Source organism: Betta splendens, chromosome 5, assembly GCF_900634795.4.
Source record: "Betta splendens chromosome 5, fBetSpl5.4, whole genome shotgun sequence".
Classification (NCBI taxonomy): domain Eukaryota; kingdom Metazoa; phylum Chordata; class Actinopteri; order Anabantiformes; family Osphronemidae; genus Betta; species Betta splendens.
Genome location: NC_040885.2, coordinates 10,890,782 through 10,911,021, shown reverse-complemented (window position 1 = coordinate 10,911,021; position 20,240 = coordinate 10,890,782). Strand labels below are relative to the sequence as shown.

The 20,240-nt window shown below is 50.4% G+C and overlaps 3 protein-coding genes across 4 annotated transcripts; 2 read left to right on the top strand and 1 right to left on the bottom strand.

Annotated features, from left to right (window-relative positions):
- Positions 1-77: 77 nt before the first annotated feature.
- On the top strand, positions 78-2,821 carry LOC114855562 (tripartite motif-containing protein 16-like). 2 transcript variants are annotated; one of them, XM_029150813.3, is made up of 7 exons: positions 78-453; positions 727-822; positions 900-1,124; positions 1,259-1,427; positions 1,498-1,575; positions 1,682-1,753; positions 1,834-2,821. In XM_029150813.3, exons 1-7 carry the CDS (start codon positions 121-123, stop codon positions 2,382-2,384), a joined length of 1,524 nt encoding a protein of 507 aa, XP_029006646.1. In that variant the 5' UTR covers positions 78-120; the 3' UTR covers positions 2,385-2,821. The 2 variants fall into 2 exon arrangements, with proteins under 2 accessions (XP_029006646.1, XP_029006649.1); XM_029150816.3 differs by having other exon boundaries at positions 79-453; positions 1,277-1,427.
- Positions 2,822-2,823: 2 nt separating this feature from the next.
- LOC114855561 (sodium-dependent neutral amino acid transporter SLC6A17-like) lies at positions 2,824-12,497 on the bottom strand. Its single transcript, XM_029150812.3, has 12 exons — positions 12,128-12,497; positions 9,903-10,366; positions 8,721-8,878; positions 8,112-8,238; positions 7,378-7,559; positions 7,187-7,297; positions 6,865-7,106; positions 6,590-6,782; positions 6,237-6,429; positions 5,959-6,118; positions 5,723-5,885; positions 2,824-5,629 (listed from the first exon to the last, which is right to left on the bottom strand). The coding sequence occupies exons 2-12, from the start codon at positions 10,183-10,185 to the stop codon at positions 5,225-5,227; spliced, it is 2,217 nt and encodes a 738-aa protein (XP_029006645.1). The 5' UTR covers positions 10,186-10,366; positions 12,128-12,497; the 3' UTR covers positions 2,824-5,224.
- Positions 12,498-16,554: 4,057 nt separating this feature from the next.
- Positions 16,555-19,884, top strand: LOC114855374 (RNA-binding protein 15-like). The gene has a single exon (XM_041070708.2). The coding sequence runs from the start codon at positions 16,800-16,802 to the stop codon at positions 19,287-19,289; it is 2,490 nt and encodes an 829-aa protein (XP_040926642.1). The 5' UTR covers positions 16,555-16,799; the 3' UTR covers positions 19,290-19,884.
- Positions 19,885-20,240: the final 356 nt, after the last annotated feature.

The window sequence follows — 20,240 nt, the reverse complement described above, 5'->3', positions numbered from 1 at the left end:
CAAGTTAAATTTGCGTAGGATTTTGTAAGTCATGTCACTCTGCCCCACCTTCATAAAAGTCACACCCATTTCAGGAAATGAAAGTAAAACTCATGTTGCGCCGCTCATCCCTTCTCAGACATGGCAGAGTCTTGTGTCCCTGTGAGGGTCCAGCGCCTCTGCTGTCCACTGTGCAGCCAGTTTCTCAGGAATCCCGTGACTGTGCCCTGTGGACACAACTTCTGTCTGTACTGCATCCAGGACCGCTGGGACCGTGACAACAGCATCCAGGACCGCTGGGACCGTGATAACAGCATCGGGTGCCCTGAATGTGGCTGTATCTTTCCCAGCAGACCTGAGCTGATCATAAACTTGACTCTGGCTGAGATGGTGAGCGACGCAGAAACAAGCGGCAGTGGCAGCAAACGGAGGACGCAGCAGGACGCTGGAGCGTCGAAAAAACGAAAAAAACAGGTATGTAAAACTGAATGCTACAGGTTTTCACTCTTAAAATTTAAGATTTGTTAAATGTGGGAGAGGGTGAGTTTGGGATCAACCTTTGTTTTTACATAACGTCTGTGTAGATGTGTGTTAAGCATTCTGAAAACAAAATTTAACAGGAGCCAGAAAAATCCCGCCAAACTGTGAGCATTCATTTCAAATGGTGCAGACAGGATGTTGTGTAACGCCTCAGGGCGCGTGCAGTGATGACAGACGCTGTGTCTCTCTGTTCAACCCACATTAAAGGAGCAGCTGAAGAACATGCAGATGAAATCTAAGCAGATTCTCCAGCAACAGGAAAAGGAATGTGAAAGCATAAAAACAATGCTCAGTGAGGTCAAGGTGAGCAGGTCACATGATCGAACTGGTTTCTCCTGTTTGGCGGCTTCATCGATGTCATTAACCTGTGCGTGAAACAGGAGGAGGCGAGAAGAGCTGAGGACCGCTGTGAAATCGTCGTTTCCGGCGTCGTCGACTCTCTGCAGAGACACTACCTGTCGGCGAAGGGGCTGATTGCGGCTCAGGAGCAGAAGGCGACGGCCAAGCTTCAGTCCAGGCTGCATACTCTGCAGGAGCGGCTGCAGCAAGCGAAGAGCAGGGACGCTGAGCTGGCACAGACTGAGTGTGACGTCGGTTTCCTGCAGGTGAGTCAGTAAACAGTGCTACGTGCTCGGGAAGCAGCTGTTCTATTATCCATGGGTTTCATTTCACGACAGGGAGTTTATTTACTGTCTGATGGAGGCCTCCTGAGAAAAGAAGCTGTACTGACCTTCAGAAGGCACGTCTCTCCTTGCAGGAATGGCCCTCGCACCTCGCTCCCCTCTGTCACAGCGAGGCGTTTGAGGACCCTCTGCTCCCGTTGAAAACCACAAAGACTGTCATTGAGCAAATCGGGAGGCAAGTGGAGGAACTCTGTGACAAAGAATTTACCTCGCTCCTTCAAACCGGTAGGCGTCTTACTGTCTATATGGCACATGTGGCCTCTTGAAAGAACATCTGAGCCTTTATTCATTACAGCTGATGGTGGAGAGCAACAGGGATCAGAGGAGGAAGATGCACAGAAAGGGAGACAAGCAAACAGCTCACAGTCCTCTGGTTTGTGTTTTTTAACTGCTGATTAAAGCATCTCTGCAGTTTATAAATAACAGTCAGTGTGCAATAAACTGTGTGCAACACATTTCTGGTGTCTATTTGATGGCAGGCTTCTCTGGAGTTGCGAGAGTTCAGAATGGAGCGGATGTGGAGCCGACGACCAGGTCCCAGTTCCTGCAATGTGAGTTGACCTAATGCACACATGCATCAGCCTTTCAGCCACGGCTGCCCTCTTTGATCGCCCCCCCCTTTCTCCCCCAGACGCACGTGAGCTCACTCTGGACCCATTCACTGCTCACAAAGACCTGGTGGTCTCTGCAGGAGACAAAAAGGTGAAGCTGAGCCCTCAGACAGACAAGGCGCCAAGCGTTCGCAGCTCGGAGAGGTTTCTGAAGCGCCGACAGGTGCTGTGCAGGGAGGGGCTGTGGGCCGAGCGATGCTACTACGAGGTCGAGGTTGTAGGTGGAAAGGTGGAGATCGCCCTCGCTTACAAAGGAATAGACAGGAAATCCTTAACCCTATCCTCTGCTTTTGGGGGCAATGCTAATTCCTGGAGTCTGGATCGGTCCACAATTTATTCTGTGAATCACAATACTGACGGCGTCGAGCTCATAAGAGCCCCCCATCATCGCAGGATTGGGGTCTATCTGAGCTTCAAAGAGGGGACGCTGGCGTTCTATGAGGTGTCAGATGTGTTTGAGATGATATATCTGTACAAGGATAAATACCAATTCAAAGAGCCGCTGTATCCAGGCTTCTGGCTCGAGGAGAAATGCTGCATCAGGATCTGTGATTTGAAGCAGGGGGAGTAGGAACAACTTATAAATACGGGTTTTACGTCGTTTTGCATTAACAATATGAAATATTTATTCTAGGTCTTATCACACTGCAGTTTACTAGTTCTTTATTTGCACTTTTTAAAATAATAAATAATAAATGTACCATTTAAAACAGGTTGATTAACGATAAAAATGAACGATAGAGAAACAAGCTCCAGGATCTTTTGTACAGTTTGTTCTTAACAGGTTTTTTGATGAAGGTTTTTTAAAATATATTTTCATGTACTGTTTGTTTTCTGCTATAACCTTTTAAAACTGAGTGACTTTCATACTGAAGTAAAACTTTTGCACAGAAATTACATCTGAATCTATTTTTGGTTTTAAGTGAAATACTTGAATTTGCCAAATTGAACAGGAATTAAAATGTGTTTTAATAAAGTCAAGTGACCCAATAAGATAAAGAAACACGACGACGGCTTTGTCTACGCTTTATTAATATTATTACAGGTGATGTTCACATTTTGTACAGTAACCTTCAGTATTGTACAATCAGAATAAGACTGCAACAGGACATCTCTAAATACGTCTCCTGTACAGACAGTGCTTGAAACATGTGCTCAGTAAGGCCCTGCACACACACACACGCACACACACGCGCACACACGCACACTAGCACTTGTAAGGAAGAGTCATGATGTCCCTTTAATTATACAGTATGATTCCTAATCACTGCTGTCGAGGTTTTTCAGTCACTTAAAATAACATGATATTGCTTCTGCGTCTTTACAATCCAACGAAAGCTAATATTTTTACAACCCTTGTGAAAAGTGCTTCATCACATAGTTTGTTATTACTTTGTTACATTTACTGCTAAGACAGTTGTAGATATACTTCACGGGAATAAAATCTATCTTCAGAATAACATTATTTACAGGCTCACAGAAAACTGAACAGGCCCAGCTGCTCACAGAGACGTCAACGACACAAGAACCAAAACAAGACGTGAGGTTTGAAGCCACACTAGGTCCCGGAAAAACAGAGGCCTCACTTTTCTTAGATATAAAGCTTAGCCTGGGGGTTTCACCAGGTCGAAGGTCACATCAAGGACCTGACTCACCTTTACATTCTCCATCTGTGCTCAACATCATGCAGCTTAGAATTCCCCTTAATAAATAAATAAATAATTTTACACAATTGCCTTGTTGTCTGATTCCCAGTCAGATGACAGTCACTTAGTTGAAAAAATGCACAGAACACTTATATTTAGGGTAAATTAAATCAAGCATAGGCTACTAGTGCTAGGATTTAATATGCTGTGTATAGGACAGGCTCCTTTGTACGTTGGCTAAGCTACTATACGAGCACACATCTAGTGTGGCTAAAAACGAGCTGCGACAGTGAGACGCTCAGACGGCGGCGCGACAGCAGGGTTACACAAACTACAACACAGGTATGTTTCCCAAAAAAAACGCACACGGGATGAAAACACACAGGATACGTACGCTTAGTTATTCACCACACTGCACAGAAACGTACAGGAATATAAATATAATATAACCACCTCTACCTTAACGCTATGGCTTTGACTAGTGTGATAGAAAAATAATTGGAGGTATCCTCTAACTTAAATGTGATCAGGTTGATGACACCGTCCTCATTTTCTGCTGGTTCAGCTCCAGTTTGACCAGCAGACGTTCCTCTCTGCTTCAGCACGTTCATTATCTCACGGATGGGCAGAAGCATTGAGGGTTGTGTGCCCTTGAGCCTTTATTTCTTTGTCTAATGAGTCTAAGGCGTAAAGTTCATCCTGTCAGTGAGTCTAATGGATTCAGCGTTGTGTTTCATATATGTTTTGGTCCAGTGCTGATGTTTCTGTTTCAGACGGTGAACACAGTTTGTGCATTTCGACTTGTGCTGCAGCATGAATAAATGCTGCTCTGCTCGTTGTGCAGCACAGATCAGAGAGCTGTGATTGTTTTAATGGTACGTGTGCTTAAAGAAGAATAGATCATGGATACGTTGGTACCGGTTTGTGCACAGTGTTTGTACTTTTGTGATCACTGTTACTTTCCAGGAGGTCTCTGATTGTTTACTGTGAACGAGCTGTGCTTCCTGTGAGTGTGCGCCGGCCATTTTCATCACAACCCGTGTGTTAAATTCAGGTGTTATCTACTCTTTGGTGGTGGAACTGAACTGGTGTGTGTGTGTGTGTGTGTGTGTGTGTGTGTGTGTGTGTGTGTGTGTGTGTGTGTGTGTGTGTGTGTGTGTGTGTGTGTGTGTGTGCTGGACAGTGCGACAAAACACGATCCTATAAGTCTATATCATCTTACTTTACAACACTGGCTACACACACGGGACTGTGATCGTGGCTGCAAACACAAAGAGTAGTGGAGTAGTTCAGAGTCTGAGCTGCGTAACATCTGCAGCTAAATGTGTGACTGCATGACTCTGACTTTAAAGGTTGCGCTCACATTCTCGCTGGCTTTCTGTGGCACTGCACCGTTCATTCCTTCAGACCCCCTGTGCTTCACGCCCTGGAGGACTCTGTGCTGAGGATCTTTATTCTAAGGCAAAGAAAAGCAGATCAGAGCGTCTTCACCCTGTGACTAAAACACAGAACAGACGCTGATGTGCAGCCTCTGACTGTCCGTCGGGTGCTGAAATGAAACCCTGCTCTCCTGATTATTTCCAGGTAGTGGAAACACGTAGGGCGCCTCCTCGGGTGATTGGTGGTGAAGATACATTAGGTGGATGGCGGGTTGGTTGGTGGCGTTGGGAGGGCAGTGGTGGAGGCGTTGCAGCGACCCCCAGTGGAGACGTTACGTTGGAAGGTGAGCTGTGCTACGGGACGGCTGGAGCGTGAGGTGAACAGGTCATGAGTCGGACTCGGGCGTGGCGGGCGAGGTCAGCGGGGTCGGGGTGGTGGGGCTGATGGCAGCGTTTTGGTAGCTGGTACCGTAGCAGCTGTTGGGAGACAGCGAGTTGGGGTCCAGGGCTTTGCTGCCCCCGGGGGCGAGGTAGGCCCTGCGCGCCGGCGCCGACGGGGCCTCGCCGGGCCGGGCGCTGAGGATGAAGCGGGCCTCGTCCTGCTCCTCCAGGCTGGAGATGTCCTTCATTATGGTTTTGCGGTAGGACACCGACAGCTTGTTGGAGCCGTCGGACACCAGGTTGAAGTGACGGGCCACGAAGACGATGGGGAGAGGGAGCATGGCCACCACGATGAGAGCGAAGCACATGGCCAGCGCCCAGGGAGGGTAGCTCTGGAAGCGCTCCTGAGCCTGCACACAGGGCCAATGGGCCGGCGTTACAGAACCAAACAGGAAGTGAAGGCGAAGCAGCCCACATGTACAACAACAGAGAAGGCGACTGACCAGCTCCTGGACCCAGGCGTTGTAGCCTGGCGGGCTGACCGACATCTCTATGATGGAGGCTGAGATGAGGACGATGAGGCAGATCGGGGAGACGTACTTCCACAGGTAGAAGTAGATGACGTACGGCCGGAAGCCCAGCATGTCCTCCAGGTCCCGCATGAAGCTGAGGGAGAAGCAGAAGGCAAAGGGTTAAAGTGGAGACACACGGGGGAGCGGGCGCCCGCGGGCCGCCTCACCTCTTGGTGCCGTAGATCCAGGCCACCGACACGTTTTCCAGGATGACCACGACGGTGAGCGGCAGCCCGGCGGAGTAGTCGTCGAACATGGTGACGAAGTAGTTCCCTGAGCGCTGGACGAAGAGCAGGCCGCACAGGAAGGCCACGACGCAGCAGCAAACTGAGGAGGAGAGGATGAGAAGATCCAGAACCTGGCGCTTGTTTCCCGTCACTGCCATCTGATCCCTCCAAATGGGTTTCCCATAAGTGCTGAGTAAGAGGCCATTAGAGGCGTTTACCCGTCAGAATCTCCTTCTGGACCTTGTAGGCGTCCAGGATGGGCGTGGTGATGCCGGTCATGGTGCCGATCATGCTGCCCAGGCCGAGGTTGATGAGCATGAAGAAGAACATCACCGACCAGAAAGGAGAGGCCGGGAAGTGGGTCATGGCCTCGGTGAAGGCGATGAAGGCCAGACCTGTGCCCTGGACGGCCTGCAGAGACAAGACGAGAGGCTGGGTCAGACGGAGGCCCGGGTCAGATGGAGAGCCCGGTCAGACGGAGGGCCGGGTCAGACGGAGGGCCGGGTCAGACGGAGGACCGGATTGGACGGGGTCCGGGCCCACGGAACCCCTGACGGAACCACCTTCCCACCTTGTTGAGCTCGTCTTCCAGGACGCAGGGGTCCAAGCCCAGCTGATCGAAGCCGCCCTCCTTGACCGTCTTGATGACCCCGTACATCTCGGCGTAGTCGGCCGTGGTGAGATGGGAGAAGTTGACGTGCGGGGGAATCAGATCATGACTCAGCACGTTGGAGTTGAGGTATCCCAGGATCTTCTCGGCGTTCCTGCAGAGACCAAACCTGTAGTTATTATGACTATCAGCGTTCTCGCTGTCGCCTCGCGTCGTCGCGCCGGTGCTGAACTCACTCCACGACACACTTCTCGTTCATGATGTTGGCCTTGAAGCCCAGCACGGCGAACACCACCAGCGTGGCCAGGATGGAGGTGAAGAAGTTGATGAAGGACACCAGCACCGCGTCGAAGTGGCAGTTGTTGTCGATCTTGTTGTAGCTGGAGAAGGCGATGACGCCGCCGAAGCCCAGGCCCAGGGCGAAGAAGACCTGCGTGGCCGCCTCCCTCCACACCTGCGGCTCCAGCATCTTCTCCAGCTGCGAGGCAACGGGGACGGAAGGGTTAGGAGGCCAGTGGGCGAGCGGGAGGGAGAGAGAGAGACAGCGTTCGGACTCGCCTTGGGGGTGAACATGTGAGCGATGCCGTCCACAGAGCCCTTCAGCATCAAACCGCGGACCAGGAAGCAGAACAGCACCAGGTAGGGGAAGAGAGAGCTGAAGTACATCACCTGTGGGTCAGAGGAGAGAAGTGGACCCGTCAGAGCCTTCGCTCCTCCTCATCCTCATCCTCCTCCCCGTTGACCGCTACCTTCCCGGAGGAGGCGATTCCCTTGATCACGGCGAGGCAGACGATGATCCAGGCCGCCAGCAGAGACAGCGTCATCTTGACGTTGAGGCCTCCGCTCTCTGCGATGGTGCTGGTCGTGTTCAGAGTCTGACGGTACCAGAAGTAGGTGGTGGCCGAGCTCTTGTCGCACTCGGGCTCCACGACTGCGCATTGGAAAGATGGAGGCAGAGATTCAGGTAATCTCAACAATGACATATCCACGCTGGGCATATTATGGGATGGCACGGTATATCTATGCAGATACACACACAACCTGCGCAATGCGTCATTAGCTCAACCTTTTTGTGTTATTATCGCCACTAATCAGAAAAACTCCAGAGGGTTTTATTACACAGGCCTTGATTCAATCCTACACTGGAAACTGTCTGATGTTTGTTGCCTGTGTTGTTGTTGTTGTTTAAACTAGAATTAAATTACGACAGAACTGAATTTCTAATTATATAAACATTCCTTCAATCATGAGTATGTTGCTATTTACCTATAGTATAATAACATTTGACCTTTGGCACAAATTAGTCTTTTTTATTGGGACCTGGAGCCAAAGCAGGTTTACTGTGAGACGAAACTAAAATGATTTTAATCATTTCATTTCGTGGCCACTGTTTATGACTTTCACTTGGATGGTTGCCAGCGGTAATACAGTATAATACACCATCATCCCTGTGCTACTGAATGCCACTGACTACGTCACTCACTGGCCAGTGTGCCGTTCTTTCTGATGGGGCAGTCGCTCCACGGCAGAGGATACTGGAAAGACTGGAAGAAGTAGAAGATGCTCCAGCCAATGATCACATTGTAGTAGAGGCCAACGAAGCCACACACCTTGACAGACAGACGGACGGATGGAGGGATGGAGACAGAGAGAGAGAGAGAGAGAGAGAGAAGAGAGAGAGAGAGAAAGATCAGCATGTCGTTGCTGTTAACTTCATGCTAATGCGGCCTCCATCTTTGTGTGCTCACGCTGCTCTTTGCCAGCCAGGACATTCACAAGCTAAATACGGCTGAGGAAAGCATGAATAATTGAAGTGCTCTCTTTTCAGCAGTGATCTTCTCAGAGATATTTATAGCTGCTTCTGCACCAGCTGTGGATCTGTAAAGAAAGGCTACCTCTCGAACACATCAATACCTTGCATACACGCGCCAGGGCCCGAGGAAGCAGCAGGGCTCGTTTCTGCTCAAACCATGTTTCTCACAGTCAGATGCATATTTGTGTCTTCTTCACAGGCTGCTGCGCGTTCAGCGAACGTGCTTCTGTTTACCTGCAGGCTCTGGCAGCAGCTCAGCGTTTCACATGTTGCCCTTACCATCAGACTGGACACCCCGATCCCACCCAGACGAGGGCACACGTAGTTCCACACCCCGATGCTCCCGCGTCGGATCTTCTGTCCCACCGCCAGCTCCAGGAAGAAGAGCGGAATGCCAATGATGAGGAGGAGGATGAAGTACGGGACCAGGTAGGCACCTGCACGAACACAGAGGCACACGTGAGATGACTGAGGATTGATGGAGAACGGCATACATTTGGATAGAGTTGTAATGTTAATTATCAGGATGCTTAGGCTGAATCATGAGCTGCAATAGAAAAACTGGAAAGGCAGAAAAACATTTGCAGCTATTAATATGTGAGGTGGGGAGGTTTAGGTTCCCCAGTGGGTGGACTAATGGGGCGAAGAGAGGAGAAATGGCATCAGGCTCCGTCAGAAATGTGAAACCTGTGAAGTTTAATGAAGTGAGGAGTTTTCACATCGCAGGGCGTTTAAACCGGAGCCTGTGACAGACTGATAGACGGCGGGAGCGCCAGCGGAACGAAATAAGGAAGGGAGTTAAAAGAGGAAAGACAAAGGGCAGAAGAGAGAGGAGCCGACGCAGCGGAGGCCCCGAACATCACGGACCCCCAACGGCAGATCGCACCGTGATGAATGGCCCGTGGTCCAGTCCCGTGCAGCCTCCTGTTGGTAGATCCTGCCCACGGGCTGCAGATCCCACGGACGGAGGGTGCCGCTGATCAGATGCCGGCTGTGAGGCCTCATCGGGCCGCGGCCCCGCTCGCCTCCCATCCAGCTCCTCTCCGTTCACCAGAGGGACCGCCGAGCCCGCGCCGCCGACAGTAGTAATCGATAGCGCAGCTATATTTAGACTGGCTGCTTTGGGCACGTCACAGCTGTTCTCTGGACACTTGAATGGAGGTGCTACGCAACGAATGGGCTCACGGCTTACGATGCAGCTCAAGGTCAAAACATCGGTGAATTCGCTGCTTAGGTTACTATCATTATGTGGGTATAGACTCAATAGACCACGTTCCAGTTAGTTGTCAGCTGTTCAGTTGCATTGTGGGTAATAAAGGAATCAAGTCAGCAATAACCTTTCATACAATTTTCTTTTCTCTATTTTCCGAGCTCCAACTTCTGCTGAGACGTACAACTTTCTGCACTTCTTTCTGCTGCGTCTGGAGTGTGAGCAGGTCTAGTAGCCGTGAACACACTCACCTCCTCCGTTTTTCTGGCACAGGTAGGGGAAGCGCCACACGTTGCCCAGGCCCACGGAGAAGCCCACCTGGGCCAGGATGTACTGCAGCTTGCTGTTCCAGGCCGGCCGCCCATCGCTCTCCGGCACCTCCAGCTGTGGGACCTTCTTGCCGGCCGCCCCGTCCACATTCAGGGAGCTGCTCTTGTAGTCGAGCGGCTCCTCGTGGGCGAGCAGGTCGGCCACCGACTCCGTGACGTGCTCATGGCTCTGCTCGCGCTGCGTCACCTTGCTGTTCTTAGGCATGAGGGAGGCTGAGGGTAAGGGGGGGGGGGGGACGGGGGCGGGGGTAAAGAGCAAGTGGGCGAGCGAGCGCACGAGAGAGAGAGAGAGAGACTGGGAGGAAGACAGGAAGCGATGCAGGCGCAGGGTGGAGGAGGAGGAGGGGTGGGCGATGGCGAATAGATGACACTTCTTGGCCTCAGTCCTGCGTCAGAAAAACAGGAAGGACAAGTAGAAATCTAGAAGTCTTTCGAGGTTGAACTCCGCTAACGAGGAAGACTTGGCGTACAGTGAGCTTCTGTTTTGGGCCCCGTGCTTAAATAATACATCACATCAACGCTGACACAGTCATTCCTCCATTTAGTGCTTGGTTGGGCTCGTGATAGGACCTAACATAGGGTTCTGCCTCTACGGAGCAACGACGGCCCATTAGTCGTCACTGGGGGTTCACTTTTTAATATCAGCACAGGTCACACAGACTTCTTCACTTCCTGACAATACCAACTATCCTGGGATTTGCCTCTTACGCAATGTTTTGGTCCCGAAAAATTCCCAATCCTGCAAATTGTTCTATTTAATTTCCCTGTTTTGCGAAGCTTAACTTCAGTGAAGCTTTTTTTTCATGTAAATCCCCTAATCCCCTGAAGCCTTGCAGCAGCGTCCATCCTCACCCCTCGTTCAGGGGAGGCAACGGGGGGGATGTGGCCGGTGGGTGAGGTGCACGTCACCGCAGCCTTTCGCCGGCTCGCTACACGACCGTCCCTTGGTTTCCGCCGTAAAGGCCCACGGATGCGAGCGCTGCCAGCGGTCCGGCCCCAGAGCTCTCACGCTGTGCATTTGCTTTGCTTCGTTAGTTTTTCATCCCACAACAGATTTCCTCCTCTGTGCATGTCAAGATGAGCCCGTAATGCAATAATCCACCGACGGTCATTCACAAGTCTGCATAATCCCGCGTGCATTAACCGTAAAGCCTCCAGCCCTGCTTTTCTGTCTTGTCATTCAATCCCACACTACAGTATACAAGACACGTAATATCAGTCAGTGGCTGCATCATCCAGCCACCGCTGAGGAATGAAAACACATCAACTCACCCAACACATAATCCTCCCAGAAAAAACACCCGACACAGGTTCCTCTGACCTCAGTCAATCCTGGGTCTGACAGCGGAGCACTCTTTTACCACAACAAGGGCCTGTGCTCCACGCAGAACCCTCAGTTCATACTCAACACAGATTAATCACAACTTTGATTTTCAAGCAAATTCACTATCTATCAGGACCATTCATGGATCCTAGAGAACTAGAGAGACTCCTAACTAACTACTTTTTTTTATTGTCATTGCACATGTGTTAGCAATTTACCAACAAGGTCACATTTGACCAGATTATGGCTCATCCTCTAATAAAATGTTAATAACATAGTGTATGTGAACATTCCAGTAACACAGAAACCTGCAGGACAAGGCAGCAGGCGTCAGGTTTCAATGGCCACTGTGGTTCATGGATCGATCGCTGATTGTACCGTCTGTCCGACTTCCACAGCCAAACCTTTGCTTAGGTCTCTCGTAACCGCCTAGTTTACTGCGGGAGGACCATTAAAAGCCGGCTTTTTAAAAGCTCCAGGACGCAGCTCGGAGCCCTCACTGTGAGAACCAGGTGACACATCTGGTGCTGATGCTGAGAGCTCGCTGTGTCGCCCGTGCTTTAACTGCTCGTCCATCTACACACGCGCGCACACGCAATCAAGGTCACGTCCGATTATTTGCTGTACTCTGAGAACTGTTCTGTCATCGACTAAACGGTGCACGACTGACTAAAACCACCGTTGTCGTGCGTAAAGGGTGCGAAACAGCACTCAAAACTCTTTTCAGTTGCCTGTGAACTTCTCTGGAAATAAAAGCTCACGCCACACACACACACACACAGAGAATCACACGACTGAAGCACTTAAAGAGCTGATTTCTCACCGTCAGATTAACAGCATCCACGCTTGGAGCCGCCGTAGGAAAACGTCCGTGGAGTCATGAAAGCGTCCGCCGGGCAGCTCGCGCGTCGACGTGCTACTGACGGAGCGCGCGCAGGACAGGACGCTGGAGGACAGAGCATCACACGCAGCTCTGCCTACACTTGGCATGCAGGGTGGGGAGTCCTGGGCGCACCGTGACGCACAGCGTGCCGCTCATCATGCACCGTAACGCACCATCACCTGACACTCACTTGTTGTTCGAGACCCCCGTCTGTCAGCGCATCTCCGGGATGCTGGGAGGAAAGAGAAGCGGGGCAGAGCCGGGGGCGGATTTGTCAAGGTTATCCACTCCTACCTGAGGAAGCGCTCGTCTGACGTAGCGGTCGTCACGCGTTTCTCAATTGATAAAAAATGCACGACATTCAGAAGGAGGTGCACAGAAACACTGCTGGCGTTCATGCATATAGATGAGACTCAGAATCAGAAGCTGGTTTTAATAAAAAGCTGTTGTCAGATTCTTCTCAAACATGAATTTAAGAAATGCAAAAAAGCAGCTGAAGCCACTTGTCTTAAAACTACATCTAAGTTACAAGTTTTGTTATTAGACGGCACTTTGAAACAGCTTTTTGATTTCTGATAACAGACTAGATATAAGCTTAAATATGAAAACACAATTTGAAGTTTTCATAAGAAGTCCAGCAGTAGCAACCAGACCTGAGAAGCTAATGGAGCACGTTTCCAGCTTTTTAAAGATGAATAATATTAAATACATTCAGAATATTCATGATCATTTCGTAAAGCGTTGTCATTGTAAATTAATAATACAATGAAAAGGAGAGAAGGACACAGGTGGTGATGTGTTGTTACCTTCTCATGACTTTTTATTAGGTCAGTCAGGCCCCTTTAAGACAGGAAACCAGTCTTTAATTTAATATCTGGACACAGAAGCTCTAATAATCTCTTAATAACAGATTACAGCAAACTAAATCTCTGGACCTGCTCTGCGGTGGTCATTCCTCTGTTGAGATATTTGGCGCGTGACGTGACTGCAGCAGACACAGTCACACAGGGGACCATAAATCACGCACCGTCCGCTGGAGGATTCTTTAATGCCACCAAAATAGCGGAGGAAGATGTTATCTAGAGGCCATTTTTCATCTCAATCTGATAGATTGATTTTCTACTTTGTTCCCAGGTGTCTGCCTCTGGATCTTAATCAAATTCCTCACTGGCTTCTTTCTTGCCACATTATGAAATCATGAAAATAAAAAAAAACACAGTCAATGTCCTCAATTAAACTGTTTTATTTAGGACGGATGTTTTATTTACAGTGGACGAGTCCAGGGTTTGATCTATGCGTCCTATTTCTACGCCTGCTCCTGGTTTGTGACGCTTTTGACGCATCGTCTTCAAGCCGGCTACTGGGAGCAGTTGCTACAGCAACCTCCGGATCATATGACAGACTCTGTATCATCCTGTCTGCTCAATTCATAAACTGCTTTACTGGGGGCAAAAAAAATAAAAAATGCATTTTAAACATCCTTTTCAGTGACTGGATCTCAGTTGGAGGTCTGCAGTGATACAGGGAGAAGTCACTTATTTGAGGTAACATTGTCCCACTTGGCTGTTTTTGACCAGGAAGCTGTGGTCCAACAGCACATGCTTCTTTTTATTGCTCTCTGACACAAGTCTCTGATGAGGCCGGTTTACTAACCTGGTTACTAGTAACATGGAAGTGACTGAACCCTGCTCGTATTGATACCCTTGCCTTGCGTGCGTCGCAGCCTGTCACCGCCGGGCTTCAGGCCCGTGGGGCTGCAGCCCCGCCCCTCCTCCCCCTCCTCATACCTGTATTTAACACGCTCCCAACCCCACTTTCTAAATTCCTTTCCCGCCCTCATCAGCAGCTTTTGAGGCTCCTGAGGTCTGCTCACATTTCTGTTTACTTAGCAGCAGGTGCACCGTGGGCTAACAAGGCACGTCAGCATGCGTGCAGCCGCCTTTGGGGATTCTCAGACACACTGGGGCTTTGAGCTTGTGTCAACTTCACATTTCTGGCAGCGCAGCGCTTTCAGGCTTCCTTCTCGCTCCATGAAAGCATCCCTCCCTGACATCCTCCCTTCCTAAAACCCGTTTTCGTTGCCTCTCGTGGTCCTCGGCGTCTGACGTCAGCGCCCTCGCACACTTTTCTGCTCCTCTGCGCCTGTTCACCTTCAGCCGCCTCCAACTTCACATTGTCTCGCTTCCTTTTTTTGCTCCCCCACGCCCACTTCCACTCACGTGCGCTCGTGCTTTCTGCATCTGCACCACCACATCCGCCCAGTACTTTTCCTTCACACCATTCTCATTTATATTCCACCCTCCCCGTCCCTTTCCCCCCTCCCTCCCCGCTTGCTGCTGTCTGGGTCACTCTCACATCCTAAAAAAAGCCTCAGCCTGCAGTGACGTGTGGTATCATGTATCTGGACCATTATTCCTGGAACAAGCAGTTGAACAAACAGTGTTTTATTTACAATACACAGTAATAGTTGTTAAAAACAAATGCATGTGAGTATTTGTGACTGTGATGTGAACAGATAAAGTAAAAGTCATTGATGTCAGTCCCTCCAGGTTGTAAGTTGAAGCTGGATGAGTTGTTTCACATCAATATAGACTTTATTTAGAAATAAAAGACATTTGATACTTTGCACATAATTAATACGATGCTGTATTTATGTACAACTTATCTGAGGGGTGTTTTGTATTTTCACACAACACCAACTCCTGCTATTGGGACAAACTAGTGTTGTGCAGGTGTTCAGGCAGAGAAAGTGGGTCACATCAGCACTCGAATGTGTTGTGTGCCTTTACACGGGTTTAAAAAAAATGTTTGTTGTTCCTGTCATTTAATCACCATCAATCCATCAGAGACAACATGAAACGCAGCATCCGATAGATTAATATGTATAAGCAAGGCTGTGATTTAAGTGATGGCATAGCAGGCTTTTGTGTCCACTTTCATGATGGGAAATTCGTCATGACTGCACGTTGCAGGTCCAGGTTACGAGCAGGTGAAGGATTTGGTTGTTTTGTGGTTGGTTGATGACAGAATCGCGCATCATCTGTTGCGGAGCATCTGTCTCACATGAAAGCCAGGGTGCAGTGGGTCAGGCCGCGCGCTTCACCTTCATGCCACACACAAAAATAGAAACTCATTAAAAGCTGTTTTCCCTACTAATCCTTTGCAGATTTCCCCTTTGACAGTTTATTCACAAAAAAAGTGAACAGGCCACTCTGTTAATGTGATATCTATGCAGTATGTTGACTCACATGCAGTGAGTCAGCCTTAGTACGTCTGAAATAATGCAGATGTGTATTCATTTGTTTGTTTTTTTTTAACTTGAAGGTTACTGATGATTTAATGAATGCACAGAGATATTCCTTCCTCACACTGTCTTTACAGACCCAGAATTTTAATGCTGGGCGGCAGATTGGCTTGCACAGGGACATGTGACCATCTATAGAGGAACTTCACCAGATGGTCTCTCAAAGAGGGGCCAGTCCAGCTCACGGGGTTAAGGGCAAAGCTCCTGTCCCCATTTTTTGGACAACATAATCCTTTTAAAATACTCCTGCGCCACAGCACGCTAAGTATTGTTGACACAACAAGGACAAAGAGTGAAAATATGCAAAGGTTCAGAAGGCAAAAATTCAATTACTATATGTACATGTTATGTGTGTTATAGTTCTGAATTAAACTTATTTTATATAGAATTTTAACACATCATGAGAAGTCCTATGGAAAGACACAGAGGCTCAAATTAATTAGTGAACACATATACCTTGACAGCAGCAGGAGACTTTAGCCTCCTCAAAATGAGCTGCTGCAGCAGTGGTTGTTGGTGGAGCCTCACTGCTCCCTTGTGGTAGAAAATAGTACAATCCACAGTGATGAGTGTAAGTCACAGTCAGTATTTGCACTAAAGCTAAGCTATATCAAACATGTAGGAATCAATTTATTTAAAGAAGTCACATGCAAACAATACATTTGAAAGTGCCTATTTGTTTACAGGTGGCACATAAACAAAAAATAATATTTTTTTTATATAATAAACAGTTTAGCACTGCATGTTTACTTGGTTTTAGTACCAGGCCAGAGTCACTGCTGGGCCTTGGCTGACCTATCAGCTGACCTCTTCTTTTACCCACAGCTTTATCAGTGTCCTTGCTACAAGGGCAGCGTGCAGACGAGATACTTGACAAGACAAATATTGCGATTTATTACAAACACGCTGAATCATCCACGTTTAACTCAAATGAATATCCTTTTTTCGATACGAGAAGGCCAGTAAACTTCCGCGTTCTCTGCTTTTCCTGCTGCTCGATGTCACGATCGCCACCTTTCTATCATTTTACTCCCATTTCTGCGCGTTGGTGCGCAGACGACGCGCAGCGGCCGCACCGTTGTTTGTCATAGGCCAGTCAACTTATTGACAACTCACAAAGCCAATCAGCGCCCTCTCCATGCGAGGAGGTGGGACTTCCCGTACAGTGGCGCAAGTAATCCAACATGGCGCTGACGACGCTCGCTTGAGAGTGCAGGGGAAACCGCGGAGAAGTTCAGAGAGTTTAGATCCACATCAGCGTCTGAGAAGACATTCAAGCCGGTTATTCCGTGACAGCCGCCTATAGAGATGAAAGGAAAAGAGCGATCGCCAGTAAAGAAACGTTCCCGGGCGCCAGATGACGGCAGAGACCGAGGAGAGATCCACCCCAGCAGCAAGAAGACCGGAGCCCTGCCGACGCTCGGCAGCAACGGCTCCACTCAAAGCGGCGCGTCGTCGAGGAGAGCTTTACACGGTGAGAAGAGAGACATGAGGGACGCGGACGGACACAATTCATACAGTCGGAATAGCAGCGGATACGACTACGGAGTCGCCCCGGGGAGCAAGCCGCACGGTGGCGCTGACAGCTGCGCGGAAACGTCCAGGTCCGGTTCACGCGGCGACTCGCGGCCTCCGTCGAACCCCGAGAGCGAGTACAAGACTCTGAAGATCAGCGGCCTCGGCTCCCAGCTCAACGACGAGGAGGTCGAGGACGGACTCTTCCACGAGTTCAAGCGCTTCGGGGACGTGAGCGTCAAGATCAGTCGGGAGAACGACGAGCGCGTGGCGTTCGTGAACTTCAGGAGGCCCGACGACGCCCGCGCGGCCAAACACGCGCGCGGAAAACTGGTGCTGTACGACCGGCCTCTGAAAATAGAGACGGTGTACGCGAACCGGCGCAGGAGCCGCTCCCCCGTCTCCAAAGACGCTTACCCCTCAGGACACAGGCACCACGCCCAGAGGGCTCTGTCCCCCACTGGCCTGGGCTACAGAGACTTCCGGTTGCAACAGCTGGCCCTGGGCCGTCTCCCCCCTCCCCCCCTCCCCCCTCACCTCAGAGACCTGGAGAGGGAGCGAGACTTCCCCGTGTACGACGCCAGGAACAGACAGCCGTTCATCCCCGAGTGCTCCGTTTTCCGCGACGAGGAGCCCGCGAGCCCCGAGGACGACCAGCGGGCGAACAGGACTTTGTTTCTGGGCAACCTGGACGTCACCGTGACGGAGAGCGACCTGAGGAGGGCGTTCGACCGCTTCGGGGTCATAACCGAGGTGGACATAAAGCGGGCGGTGAGGGGCCAGAGCAGCACGTACGGATTTATCAAGTTCGAGAACCTTGACATGGCTCATCGCGCTAAAACGGCCATGTCGGGAAAAGTGGTGGGTCACAACCCTATTAAAATCGGCTACGGTAAACCCACTCCCACCACCAGGCTGTGGGTGGGAGGCCTCGGACCTTGGGTTCCGCTCGCCGCGCTGGCTAAAGAGTTCGACCGCTTCGGCACCATCAGGACTATAGACTACAGGAAGGGGGAGGTGTGGGCTTACATCCAGTATGAAAGCCTGGACGCCGCTCAGGCTGCGTGCGCCAACATGAGAGGCTTCCCGCTCGGTGGTCCTGACCGGAGACTCCGCGTGGACTTTGCGGACACAGAGCACCGGTACCAGCAGCAGCAACAGCAGCAGCAGCAGTTCATGCAGCTTCCTCTCCCCCTGCCACGCTACGACTTAGTCCCAGAATCCTTTTCACACCGGATCGCGGACCCTCTGAGAGTAAGGGAGCGATCTCCCCTAATCCCTTCTCGCTTCCGAGAGCGGGATCTCTACTCGGGGCCCGAATGGAACGGACTGGGGGTCCATGACAGGATGCGGGGGGCCGGCTTTGACCCCATAGAGCACCTGGAGAGGCGTGGACGCGACGCCTGGTCGATAGAACACGAGCAGGAGTTGCAAAGCAGGGACTTGGGCCGCAAAAGGCGGCCTTTGGACGATGGCTGGCGGCTGGATCGCTCGCCCGACGGCAACGACTATGGCGTGCGCCGGCGCGGCAGCTCGCTGGAACGCAGCCCCGGCGGCAGCAGCCGGGACGGCGGGCGCTACAGTGACCCCTCTGGCAGACCGTCCCCCGTCAAAGAGCGACCAAACAGCCAGGAGAAGAAGAGGAAGACGTTCAGCCCGACCAAGCCGGGCTCCTCCTCGGAGTGCAAGCGGAAAGCCAGCGACTCCTCGAGGAGCCCGGCGAGGAAGGAGGATCGCCCGGAACATTCCTCCTCCTCCTCCTCAAACCCGGACGGGCGGACGCTGAGTCGGGTCTGGCAGGGCGTGCTCCTCCTCAAGAACAGCAGCTTCCCCACGTCACTCCACCTGCTGGAGGGCGGCGTGGACATGGCCTCCCGGCTTCTGGCCGACGGACGCACGGGGGGTCAGGTGTCGCAGCTGAAGATCAGCCAGCGCCTGCGCCTCGACCAGCCCAAGCTGGACGAGGTGTCCCGCCGCATCAAGGCCGCCGGCGCGGGCGGGTACTCCATCCTGCTGGCCATGCCGGTGAAACCCGAGGACGGCGGGGACGCCGGCAGCTCCGAGCGGCCCCTGAAGAACCTGGTGTCCTACTTGAAGCAGAAGGAGGCGGCCGGCATCGTCAGCCTCCCCGTGGGGGGCGGCCGGGACAAGGACAACGGAGGAGTGCTTCACGTTTTCCCGCCCTGCGAGTTCTCGCAGCGGTTCTTGGATGCCTCTGCCAAAGCCTTTGCCAAATCAGAGGACGATTACATGGTGATGGTCATAATCAGAGGAGCGTCGTGAAAAGAAGTGCAAGTTCCAAAGGTGTCATCTCACACCCGTTGAAGTGTGAGTCGTAAAATCAGAAGGAAGTAGCGCTAACCTACACGGTAGCCTGTGTTCCAGCCTTCATAGAAATGAAAGTCACCTTGAATTCAGTACATTTTGATAAATTCATGGATTTGATTAATTTTACAGGGGACGTGGTGATTTGTGTTTAGTTTTGGGAAATGTACATTACTTGAAGGTCCTCTACTTAAAGAGCAAACTAAACCTCTGTAAACCTAAACTATATGTTGCCTTATCTCATTTCAAAACAAGCAGTTCTTTTTATACACTTAGATGCATTACCTGACTATAAGGCAAAGTATTGAAGACCCAAAGCAGAGTATTTAGCCTTTGTTTTTGTGTTGTCAGCCAGTGTCATTGTGTTTGTAGCCCTTTGGCCATGCTCCCACATCTGGACGTTGCGGTAATGAAATCAAACTAATGTACATAGAAATCAGCCGATTGATTAAGACAATATATCTATTTGCTCTTCATTGCTCTTAATGGGCATTTTCCCACTTTGTATATGTATTAATTTCTGCTCAACAAGTAAAAATTGCGCTTTGATTTACTTCCTCGTTCCAAATTGACAGCTTTTCTATTTTTCTGGGTCTGTCAGTCCTCCTGAAAATGGTGGACAGTTACGTCTACCGTCAAATTCAGCAGTCTTAGTCCTCCTGCTACTGTGTCTGGCCTCTCAAGGTTTAATACTTTAATCAGCCAATGAATATTAAGACCTGTAGTAATGCCGCTGTAACTTTGAGACACATCTGAGCGGTTTGTAACAGTTTTCTACATGTAACCGTGTGTAGATGCTGGTAGTTTGTCATAGCATGCTGTTGTTTTTTAAGGCCCCACAGTTTCAGGTTTGGACTATTTTTATTATTGATTTTACTTCAGTCATAATTCCCTTTAGCAGGTGTTAAA